We start from the raw sequence: 12,688 nt of genomic DNA, 5'->3' as shown, positions 1-12,688 counted from the left end.
TATTACGTATGTTAACCGATAATTGTTTATATTACTAGCAATTAACATCGATGTCACAAATCAACGATTAAGCACAAACCCCTAAACCTTAAACCCCTAAAAAGAGTTATCTCATGAAACAGTAAAAGAACATACAAATCACAAAGAACCATGCTATTAATACTCGCAGCCTAGCATTATTATTGATATAATATAGGATATGTGTTTGCCGACAATACCATCAGTTGAAAGAACATGTCATTTGGTTCAGTCTTTAAGATAGACACAACCCACAAACATACATAGTTCAGTACTTCAGTTAATAAGTCTCATATTAAACTAAAAAAGGCATGATCCGAAACTGCTAGACTTTGAGTTGTTGACCAAGTGCAGATTAGCCAGGTGGCCAGTTCATTTGGCGTCCCCCGAGTAGGTGAACATGAATGTGGTAAACAGATTGGCCTGCCAAAAAAGACATTGTAAATTAAACATACACCCAACCCACCAAAGCAATGTTATATGTATACACACATATATAAAGAGAGATGTTCAATAAAGAACCAACTTAAGTAAGAAACTGCATACAGTTCTCATTGTAGTTCTTAACTGAATTCTATATGACTCACTTGCTCTCTCTAGATATGTACATTGTTCAATACAAAACTAATTTTAAGTAGAAAATTAAAGAGAACATGAATGTGGTAAACAGATTGGTATGCCAAAAAAACACTGTAAACGAAAATGCACAAAGACATGTTCATTACTCTAACCAATGTTGAGTACAAAACTTAAGACTTGTAAATAGTACTTTAAACATATAGTTGGAAAGACTGAGAGAGCCAGTTATGTGTTTACATAGCCACCTTATGTATCACAATTAAAGCAATAGATTACTGTCCGTGTAGTTCTCAAGTTAAAATTGGTTATGTATGACCCTATGCAGAAGTGTTTATGGCTATACATAGTAGTGTTGTTCAATATAAAGTATAAACCAATTTTAAGTAGAAAACTGTATAAACACACGTATTTATTGCATCAACTAACTGTAAGGCATAAGATAACCACATAACCGCGTCTCTTTTCTTTATCTCTCCAACAATCCCACTGTATCCGATAAGCACTACGTACAAGTGCTTATGCAGTTCTCACAGTCCTCTACGTCAAATTATTTATGTATAAACATGCCCCGGTGTGTGTGTGTTTGTGTGATGAGATAGAGAGAGAGAGGTACGCATACATCCATTTGGCCCATCATTGATGACAACTCTGAATCCTTCTTCAAGACCTTCTTGCTTTGCTACAACCTTTGCAGTGTAGAGAAGATGACCAAGAATCTCAGTATGCCTCTCCTCAGCCTACAACATCACATATAAAAGTATATCAATTAACAAAAACCAAGTAGATTTATCACGTGAAAGGATAATAAATCATGACAAATAAACGAGTATGTGTGAATATACAATGTGATTACCTTAGAGAGACCGGTCAAGCCATCCTTAACTTTTGGAATAAGCAAAATGTGTGTTGGTGCTTGAGGAGAAATGTCCCGGAATGCAAGAACCTGCCAACAAGAAACATTAAACAGCATATGATAAAGATCAAAGACTTATACTGTGATTTATAAACCAGAAAAGTATACCGGGACATACGGGATTCCCTTTTAGTTACTTGATCATTGAATACACATTGTTAATTCAAAAATAAAAGATCTTAACAAAGTGGAAACAGTAAAATGCTACCTTACCATCCTCGTAAACCACGTTTGCCGGGATTTCCTTGTTAATAATCTTGTCAAAACTTCAAAACAAACAAAGAAAGCTAACCTTTTTAGAAGAATATAAAAAATCAAGGATATCGAAAACGATTAAACATGTATAAATATAAACAATGAAGTTAGTCACCTCTAAGAACACGACCGAGGGCTAACACAATAGGCAATATAAAGTGATAGGGTAACTTCTAAGTTCTAACAATATAAAACTATTATACATAATATGCTTAGATTTCCATTAGCGTCAGTTAATTATGTTATTATTTGTAAGCCCTAAATATGAAAAGCATATTAATTACAATCGATGAATAAAATTCATCCCTATTCTTGAGAATCTAGGGCTAAAAAACACTAGAGACTGATCTAATTGGCCGTAACAAAAGAAATGAATATACAGTAGATTGTAAAAAAGGAGGTTAATCAATAAATAATAATAATAATAATAATGTAGCATGAGTAGAGTAGAGTAGAGTAGAGTAGAGTGGAGTACATAGTGGGAGAATCGGAAAGAACGGCGGCAAGAGCGGCGTCTTTCTCCGACGCCATCGCAGCAGAACAAATGTGAGAAGTGAGTACTTCCAGCCGCTTGCTCATCCCTCTATATATATGCTACATCTACTGTATTTCACAATTTCCTTTTATCATATTTTTTTAAGGGATATTAATTAATACCCTAAATATTTTAAAGTGGCTCAATGGTAAATATTTTAAAGTGGCTCGATGGTAAGTGACAGGTAGGGGTTCAAACCTCACTATCACAAATATATATGGAAGATATGAGGGATCACCCTGGCTTGCCAGGGTTCGAGTCCTGATCTCACCCGGTTTTACCGGCTCCTCACTGTCGTGCCATTTGGTGGGCGTGGAGGTCGGGTTTTATTCGATGAATCCCTCAATAAATGGACCGCTAGGGGCTCCGTTCGTCCGGACTAGTGGCCGGCTCGGGCTACCTATAGCCAATTGGGGCCGCGTACGAAGTACCTGACGTTACTTAGTTGGTCGTTCAAAAAAAAATACCCTAAATATTTTGCAATAATATTACACAAAAATCACTTATTTTGAGATGACATTTAACCAAACCAACTACTTTTATGAAAGTTTCTTATAACTTCAATAAGTTAATAAGTTACACAAATATAAATTGTTAATTTCCATTTCACATCAATAGCAATTTCAAACACTTTATTTTGCCTCTCAACATTTAAGTTGTATTAAATTCTCTATGTGTATCAACGATAAAATTGTTTTACTGTATTTTAAATTTTAGAAATTATCACGAGTCAAGGACCGAACCAATCCAAACGGAATAAGGTGAAAAATAAGGGGACCAGATGGGTGGGTGGGTCTTGGGTTTACATGGTAATTCAAGTTGGTTTTGTATATGGGTTGGAAAGGACCGACAAATTTTTCATACTTGTTCGCTTACAATGTCTGATGATGAAGGGGTAACACCCGTCCAAATGGAGTGGGTCATATGTTATAACAACACATCGGATTTGGACAAAGGAAACTAAGTACAACCTAAAAACAAGATGCATCTAAGTTAATGTATGAAAAGATTCAGGCCTAAGAGGTATCATAGATTAAATGGTATTGGTGTATTAAACAGGAAGGTTAAGAACAATGGTTCATGACAATAGTGATCACGACTATAATAGGCTTTATACTCGATTGAAGAATATTGATCAAATTATTGATACTTCACACAACTTAAAGGACGCCAGATAGAGTTTGCTTAGTATGTGGTCACTATGAGGATTGTATTCTATAGCACAACAAGAAAAGGATATGGGTGGCCCAATTCCAAGAGACCCCAACGTGAACGGTTAAGCCTAACGCACCCAAAAGTTTATAAGCATAAAGAAACAAACCCAAATGAGAAAATAATATAAATGAATTGTCAAATTGAAAGTATGTATATTTTTAACAAATGATACTGATGGAATACTTGAATCGACTTTTGGACAAAGGAGTGATAGCAACTGCTCCGTAAGAAAACCAAAAAAATAAAGATCCAAAAGATATAAATAGGTCATTTGTTGATGAGCTCCCAAATCACCTTAGCATCATAGTCATCATACTCTCTCACCATTTTCTGCTTTCAAATATATGAAAAGTTTTTAATTTGTAAGATTATTTTTATTTAAAGACCAATCAAATTGAATCTTTATTATAAAACTAATTTTCCTCTCTTTTATTAACACAGCCCAACCAAATCAAACTTTTCACACTCATTAACTACCCAACGCTTACTAATTTTTATAAATTAAATATAATTTATAATTATTATTTTTTTAATTATAAGCTGTAAAAATATAAAAATGATTTCTTTATATGAAAATAAATAATATATCTAATTTAAAAATATTAGAAAAATAATTATATTCATCAAACATCAAACATACTTTATAAAATAGATACACAAAATTACAATTGTAGCATTAAATATAAAATTATACTCAAAATGATTCAAACTATGTAATTGCTTATCAACGCCACATTTTTGCCACAAATGCTCAATCAACTCATTTTAAAAAAAATCGGTAGTGATTAATATTTATTTTGTATTAAAAAATATATGTACATATACTTTTACAAACCTTGTTTTGATATAAAATCTATATCGGTGTGTAAAAAAAACAAACCTGAACAATATTGTGTTTTCAGATTTTTTTAAAAAGGAAAACCTGAACAAGACTAGTTAAAACTAATTAGTATGAAAGCAAAAAAAAAACCACATGTATTTCGTTAGAGCCAGGCTAAACGTACCCCTTCGTGTACTTGTCATACCCCCTCCCCTATACTTTCAATTCATTTAACAATTTTAATTGACACATTACTACTCTCTATCATTTTTGTAAAGCTTATCATAATAGTAATATTGATTATATTTGTAAATATATTTTTTTAACAAGTCGATTTTGTTTAATCTTTTTTATTGATTTAAAACAATGCAGTTTTTTTTTTTTAAAAAATCTAAGCTCTCTAAACATTATTAAACAAAACATACTCTAAAGTATTAAAACACTTTTTAAAAAACTGTATTAAAACACTCTAAAGAAAATCTCTTTAAAGAATAAAAAAACTTTTTAAAAATAATAATGATAATAAATGATAAAAAAATGGTAAATGAAAAACAAAAAAGTTTAAATCGTATTAATACAAAACTTGAGGGAAGAAGTACGTTTAATAAAAATGAAGGGAACGGGTACGTTTAACGACAACCATCTCACTACAACGAAAGATTTGGTCTATATTTTGTTGTTTTTATCTCAAATAGTGAGACAAGACAACCCGTCTAAAGTTGAGCAATAAGAGTAGTGAACGATTAAAACAAGTGGTTTGCCTTTCAAAAAAAAATTAAAACAAGTGGTCCGTTGTGTAGTAAAACAACAAGTAACACCGACTAAGCAGCTAACAATTAAAAATTAAAAAAAGAAGTAACTTTTTTGTTACTATTCATTCATTCATTCTATCATCAACCTGCTGCTGCTGCTGCGATCTATTTATTTCTTTAATTGCCACCACTGCTCGTGTGCCAAACGACTCAACAATTATCGTTTCAGGCAAGTTTTTATGTATTTCACTCAATTGTCAATTTCATCCAACAAAACCCTACCAGACAGACAGATTTATCATCCCAATTCCACTCACCCTCACTTTTACTTTCTAACCCTAGAACACCTTCTCAAACACATAATAATAATAATAATAATAATTCATCTCAATTTTCTTGCATTACTTCCATTTCCCATCAAACCTCAATTCAGTTTATAATTCATTAGATAGGCAGATATTATTCAATAATAGTGTTTTACCCAATCAAAATAACAACTTTACCATTCTAGGGTTTTCAAATTTGGGGAAACAAACTCTATTGTTATTATTATTATTATTATTATTATTTTATTGTTATTAGTAAAGGGCTGTAATCGACCCGAGAAGGGTGACCTCGGGCTCCAACTTAAACTGGCTGGCTCGAGTTCGGCTCGTTAACTTTATCGAGCTCAAAAATCAAGCTCATGCTTGGCTCATTTAGAGCTCGAGTCGAGCTTGTTAACTTTTTTAATTTTTTTTGTATTTATTTTATTGATATTGATGTATAAACGACAAAAATATATTTTTTAACATCAATGATCAATTTATATAAATTTTATAAACTAGAGAATTTATCACATTATATGTTTTATTTTTGTTCTTTATTATGATGTTTTAAAGCTCGAGTGGCATAATATATGTATTATTTTTATTTTGTATTGTTTTGGTATGCTATTATTATATTAGAATATAGGGATTAATATAAACAAGCCGGGCCAGCTCATTAGATTCGAGCTATTTTCGAGCGAGTCACGAACTTTTTGAACTGCCTTATTATTGTTATGGGGTGAGTTCATTGTTGTTATGCATACAACCTCCAAAATCACATTACTTAAATAAAATTGTTTATGTCACCATAATGTAAATGCATTACTACTTTATATTTTCAGATTAAAATGAAAGAACAGAGTGGTTATATACCACCTCCTTACATTCCGCTAGGACAGTCAGATCAAGATGAGTCGGATCTTGAGAAACATATGCTTCCAGATCAATCACCATCAAAGAAAGAAACTGTTGAAGGTGTCGAAGCCCCGGTTATGTGGTCTTCTGGAATATGTGCTTGTTTTGATGATTTAGAGAGCTGTATGTTAACTAACTTTATTCATTTGTTTTTATCCAGAGTTGCTTCAGACCGACTGCTGGCATGAAATGCATTAATACTTTAATTTGTGCTTAATTAGGCTTCGTTGGTACGCTATGCCCTTGCTATCTTTTCGGAAAGAATGATGAGTTTTTAGGATCCAACACTTTCATGGGATCATGTACAACACATTGTATCATATGTGGTCTTGTTAACGCATGTTGCTGTCTGGCATCGGGCGGTCTGCTTCTTGGTTTTCCTGGTTGTTTTGCTGCGTGTTATGCGTGTGGTTACCGCAAAGCATTAAGGACAAAGTATAATTTGCAGGTACTTTTTTTTGTTTGTTTAGTGTTTATAATCATATTTAGCATATTAGTGGTTTAAAAGATATTGTTTGATATGTTGCAGGAAGCTCCGTGTGGGGACTTTGTAACGCATCTCTGTTGTCATATGTGTGCTGTATGTCAGGAATATAGGGAGATCCGTGAACGGTCTGTGGATATAAACCCGAATGCAAACATGGTAGAGATTCAACTCCTGAAGTCCAGTCGATGGATTTGGCTGTGCGTAAATGATCCTTGTTTTGTTGTGTTGAATGATAGATTTTGATTTGACAACAGTAAAATGAAATGTGATACTTTGGCAGTTTGGTGATAGAATGCTATTTTTGCGCCCCCCCCCCCCCCCCCCCCCGGTTTCTATGGCTTTATATATTATTTTAGAGTTTTTTGTATTTATATATGAATAAGAATTATGGATGGAACAATGTGATGAAGAGTTTTAAGAGCATGGAACTGAACAAACAAGGCAACACCCAAAAATTACAACAACTTTGCCAAAGAATACTAATTAAACCAGAGCGATTCTTGATCCAAAGATACCCGAACACTTAATTTCGTCCAAAGTTTTGCTTATGGTCACTACTTAATTTTGTTCAAAGTTTTGCTTATGGTCATTGACTTGTTTTCAATGATAGTTTCATTTTGGTCGCTTCCAAATACACCAACAAGCCGCGAGGATTTGAATGATCGATTATGAATGAAAATTATGCGTATAAAATAACTTTGGTCATCAAAACTTATTTGAAAGATATAGTTAGGTTATGAGTCACTTGCAATCTAAAACTTATTTGTTGTTGGTATGTAACCGTTGCTTTGGGTTAAAAAAGGATGGTCTAAAACCATCATTTATTGAAATGTTCGGTTAACATGACTAAGATGCTAAAAAGAATGATGTTTTGGGTTAACATGATTTTATACACAAGGTGCGTACCGTGGGTTGAAATAAAAAGAATTAGTTTGGGCTACCGAGTTGCATTAGAATAGGGGTGTTTTGAATTTCCAATGAGTAAAGTGCACATAATATGATTTTATATGTTTCTGGTTAAAAGAATTATTATTATATTAGGTTTATATGTGTAAAAAGACGTCTTTGTCCCAGACCACATCATTTTTTAACGGCCAAAAGAAGGGTTGGCTTAACGGCCAGTTCAATTACGAAAAAATTCATACTACAAGTGTTCATTGTGCACTTGTAGTTTTATACAAATTTCGAACCCTCGTTGTTTTATACCTTTTCCACCACCGGACACCACCGCCATACGATACACCCAATTTGATTTAAGTCAATCTATTAGGTTAAAATCGCAAATTCCTTTGGATCAAGCAAATTTCTAGTTGTTTTCAACCACATCATTATACAAACTTATTTACTTCTTTTACCATTTCAATTCACTTCCAAAAGCGTATAAGACGTATACTAACAGGCTCTCACTTGACATCAAGAAATTACACAACAACCGTGTCGATGGGCATGAAGATTCTACAATAGGTTTTGAGTATGTCATTAATATTAACTTTTGATCTTGCTATAGAGCTACATAAAGGGTTTGTGTTTGATTGATTAAAAGGGTTAGTGTAACATCTTCTTTGAAGATTATGTATCGACCATGAATAAATATATATCAATTGGTTCTCATATAAAATAGTGATCAAAAGGGTTAGTGTAACATCATTGCGTTAGGATAATGTGTTTCTCGATACATAACTCGATAATAATAAGTATATTTGTTTGCAGTATATTCAGATAATTGTGACAACATTCACAAAAAATGATAACAAATGGGGTTTTGTTTTTTTTTGTGTGTGCAGAACTAATGCTAATTGAGAAACTCTTTTCACAACTAAGGCTAGGGTTGAAAAGTTTTAAAAATAATGCAATCTCCGTCAATAATGACAACTTGAAGAGACCCAATAAAGTTGGTCAGGAAATGTACAAGAATGTAAGATTCAACGGAATATATAAGTTGTCGTTAGTAACTGCGTTTATGGTCATGTTTTTGTCAAATTGTCATTAGTAATGGAACTTTATTCCAAGTTAGCATTAACAACAGTTGTCATTAATAATGACATTTTCTAAAAGCAACTATCACATCAATTATTTCTCTTTCTATTTACTTACGGGTGGTTGAAGTTGAATGAATAAGTTAAATGGGTAGGCTGAGATGACAAATAAATGCATACATTAAATTGTTCAAAGAAAAACAAATAGATGATAAATAAAAACATTCACGACAAATAAATGACTCATAAGAAACTATCAAATTATAGTTTTACCAAACCGTCTAATTATATCATCCTTTTAGTATTTTTATGAAACAAATAATGTTATTATTTTAGATGATAAGTTTTATCAATTCTTTTTAATATATTCATCCAATTATGAGTGGATGACTGACTAAAATAAAATTAAACAAAAATATGTTTGTAACCGACTTACATTTGGTGAACCAAGTTGATTGCTCGACTTAAATTCCACATCATAATTTTTTTTCCTTTTTAATTCCACCTAACAATCAATATAAGTAGATGAGATGGGTAGACGAGTATTTATCAACTCACCATCCAACTAGTACTTCATAACTTTCCTACAATCACTTTCATCATTTTAAAAGCCTCGTGTCGCTAAAACTTTGGTTTTAATGACACTTTACGTATGTCATATTTGCTTTGCACATATTTAGTGCCATTTAGTACTTGTACCAGTGTATTTAACGGCACATTTGTAGTGGCACGTTACATATGCCATATTTTCTTGGCAAAATTTACAGTAGCATTAGCATTTTTGTCACGTAAATTTAGGGTTCTAATGTCACTTTGTATGTGTCACAGTTATTTGACACACATTCAATCAAGTTTATGACACTGTACGGACTGAAATACTGGTTGTGACCCTTGTCCATGAAAGAAGAATATAAAATCATGTTCTGTTCGTTAATTCTTCAGCAAAAAGAAAATGAGTTCTATCCAATAAAACTTGGTCTAAAAGTTTTTGCAAACAAAAATTATCAAGTTTTGATTCAATAACACTCACGAGGAATAACAATTTAAATTAGCAAATTCAGCATGTTGTTGATGAGGGGTCAAAATCTGCAATGTCAACACAGTAGTATAAAAGATAATCAAATATAACTAACTAACTATATAAGCCAAAATAAACATGAATAACAAACTTTCATTAACTAGAAAGATTAATAGATACTTAGTGGCTCCGTCTCACATTAATTAACTTTCAAGTACAGTTTTAACAATGTTTAGTTTTGTATAATTTTTAGTTAAGAAAACATGTATTTGAAAACACAAAAACAATAACTTTTTGGTTCATGTTTTCACTTTTCAGTCCCGAAAACAAGCCGAGACACCCACTCTTAAGACTCTATAAAGACTTGATATACATACCAGTACTAGCTATCGAATCGTCTTTGTTGTTTTGATAGGAAGCGGCCCCTCCTCCTTCTCCTTGGTATCTTTTTCATCACCTAACGTTTATCATATACAAAGATATACATTGAATCAAAGTTGATATGATCATTTGGCTTAATGGGTAAAAGTGAACACGAACCATGGCCGCGTTTGACAGAAAGCGACCCCTCATCCTCCTCGTGTTTGGTATCTTTTCCAGAACCTAACATATATAAAATATATTAAAAGATGCATAGCATATTTGTATTGAATGATCATATCATATATATGACAGACAGGGTTGAATGGTTAAAAGAGGATCACTTACAACAACTACACAGATGAAGCATGTCAGGGGCATAGTCCTCATCTTTATTATCATAACCTAGCATTTATTTATTTATTTACATGCATAGATTGAATCAAATTAAGATGATACATTTGGTTGGGTAATTATAAGAGACCGGAATTGAACTTACAAATACAGCCTTTTCTGAAACGAACATTCCCCGTCCCAACTCGTGCTTTGGTAAACCGCGCATCACCTACATTAATAAATAATTACATTTATATTAATTTGTTATTATAACAATAATTAAGATGATGATACATGGTGGTAATTGAATGAAAGATGATGAATATTTGGCATGGCAAGGGATTGAACTTACAGCAACATACTTTCAAAGTAAGTGGCCCGTTGATTTTAAAGTCATTCCAAATTCCTGCTTAATTAATTGTACAAAACAAAGTAATTAGATTGGGATGAATGAATTGGTTGCATGACTTACGCTCGTCCTCTGAATTTCAAATCATAATTTTTTTATTTTTTTTGTATGCAACTTATATTTCATAGAAACATCCAAACGATTTACAATGAAGTGGCAGGTAAGCGGGCAACAAGCTGCGCCGCAACCCCCTTTTGGATAGCAAACCCAATCCGACTAAAAACAAAGTTTTGATTCTTATGGGCTGATACGTTACTATACACAACTTTCTGAACCCTATTCAAAAGGTCCACGGCATCCTCTGAATCGGAATCGGTAAACCTTGTCCCGAGCCAGGGTTCATCAGGATCTAATGGCGGGAATGGCCTCCTTGTCTTTCCAGCATCCTTGGGTTTCGATGGATCAGTACTAGACATCCCGGCCTGTTAATTAATTTGAAAGAAAAAAAATATATCATCAAACCATAATATATAATATAACAACCAAAATCTAACAAACTACACGTACGTAACCTGATGATATTGCAAATTAAGAACCCTAATCGATTGTAAGCCTGAGAATTATCAAAACCATGATGCTATTATTATTATTATTATTATTATTATATTATTATTATTATGGTTGAGTTATAATGAGAAGATTAGTTTTATTAAGAAGGATTTGAAATAATCTTGTCCATTTATTTTAAAATTGAATGGTTGAGATTATATTAGAGGATCATAAAGTGTAAAACAAAGGTAAAGACATAATAGGGATAACACATTTGTTGACTTTCTCTCCTCACATGCAAGCCACATGTCAAATACCCCCATCAATTTAAAACGCTCATAACTTTTTTATGCGACATGTTTTTTTCAAAACAATTTCACCATAATAACGAGTGTTTTTTTATCTTTTATATGAGTACCATATTGCTTTATAAAAATAAAAAAAAAAATTCGTGGGTTTTTACAAGGTGTGTTTTATCATAATTGTGTTTTACAAAATTGTGTTATACAAGCGTGTTTTATCTTTTCATAGTGTTTTTTGCATTGTGTTATTTAATTGTGTTTTTGTCATTGTGTTTTTATTTTTATAGTGTTTTTTAATTGTGTTTTTTCAATTGTGCTTTTTACATTGTGTCTTTTTCATTGTGTTTTTCATATTGTTTTATTTTCCGGCGAAATTTCCGAAGACTTTTCCGGCAAGGTGGTCGCGGTGGGTGGCGGTGGGCGTGGTAGTTGTAGGAGATTAGTGAAAATTTAAGTGGGTTTTAATTAAGTGGGTTTTTGAAATTAAATTAAGTGGATTTCAATATTAAGGTAGTAGACTAAAATACCCTCCTTCCTAGCCTTCTTAGGAAAACCAAACTTTTTATTTGATCATTTCTCATTATTATTATTATTTATAATATATATATACCCCGACCCTTGTTATCGGATCCCTTATCGCGCACGTAAAACATACATGTATTTACAATTATTTTTAATGAATTAATCTATATGGACCTCTTAAAAGGTACCACTCTTGTTTCATGTTATACAATAATAATGCATAAAATTTTAAAAATGTAGGGGCAAATTAGTCTTTGCTAATTCAAAAATAAGTTACAATAATGGTCCTTCAACTTCAATCAAGTTTTATTAATTTATTAAATAATTACACATTTCCCCCTAATTCTAAAACAACTACCCACACGATTCTTTAACAACCGTAACTTTTTAACTCTTTAATATTTTTTCTAAATAATTACATCATAAAAACGAGCATTTTATTCTTTTTAATTTGAGTATGCTATTGCTATAGTTTATTA

The 12,688-nt window shown here is 32.2% G+C and overlaps 2 protein-coding genes and 1 pseudogene across 3 annotated transcripts in view; 2 read left to right on the top strand and 1 right to left on the bottom strand.

Moving 5' to 3' along the window:
- The window catches only part of LOC143636203 (WD repeat-containing protein PCN-like), a 181,410-nt gene that overhangs the window by 79,365 nt on the left and 89,357 nt on the right, over positions 1–12,688 (top strand). The gene's annotated exons all lie outside the window — the stretch shown is intronic.
- LOC143636198 (14 kDa zinc-binding protein-like) lies at positions 91–2,368 on the bottom strand. The gene is made up of 5 exons (XM_077103853.1): positions 2,241–2,368; positions 1,719–1,776; positions 1,451–1,540; positions 1,217–1,334; positions 91–441 (listed from the first exon to the last, which is right to left on the bottom strand). Exons 1-5 carry the CDS (start codon positions 2,342–2,344, stop codon positions 374–376), a joined length of 438 nt encoding a protein of 145 aa, XP_076959968.1. The 5' UTR covers positions 2,345–2,368; the 3' UTR covers positions 91–373.
- LOC143636158 (protein PLANT CADMIUM RESISTANCE 10-like) lies at positions 5,233–7,006 on the top strand (annotated as a pseudogene). The gene is made up of 4 exons (XR_013154191.1): positions 5,233–5,316; positions 6,238–6,433; positions 6,532–6,758; positions 6,840–7,006. The product of XR_013154191.1 is annotated as a protein PLANT CADMIUM RESISTANCE 10-like (transcript).

The sequence above is a fragment of the Bidens hawaiensis genome, unplaced genomic scaffold (genome assembly GCF_021521415.1).
Source record: "Bidens hawaiensis isolate Kalapana, Puna unplaced genomic scaffold, B.hawaiensis_p1.1 tig00007801_1, whole genome shotgun sequence".
In the NCBI taxonomy this organism is placed as follows: Eukaryota; Viridiplantae; Streptophyta; class Magnoliopsida; order Asterales; family Asteraceae; genus Bidens; species Bidens hawaiensis.
This window is presented reverse-complemented; position numbering and strand designations above follow the sequence as displayed.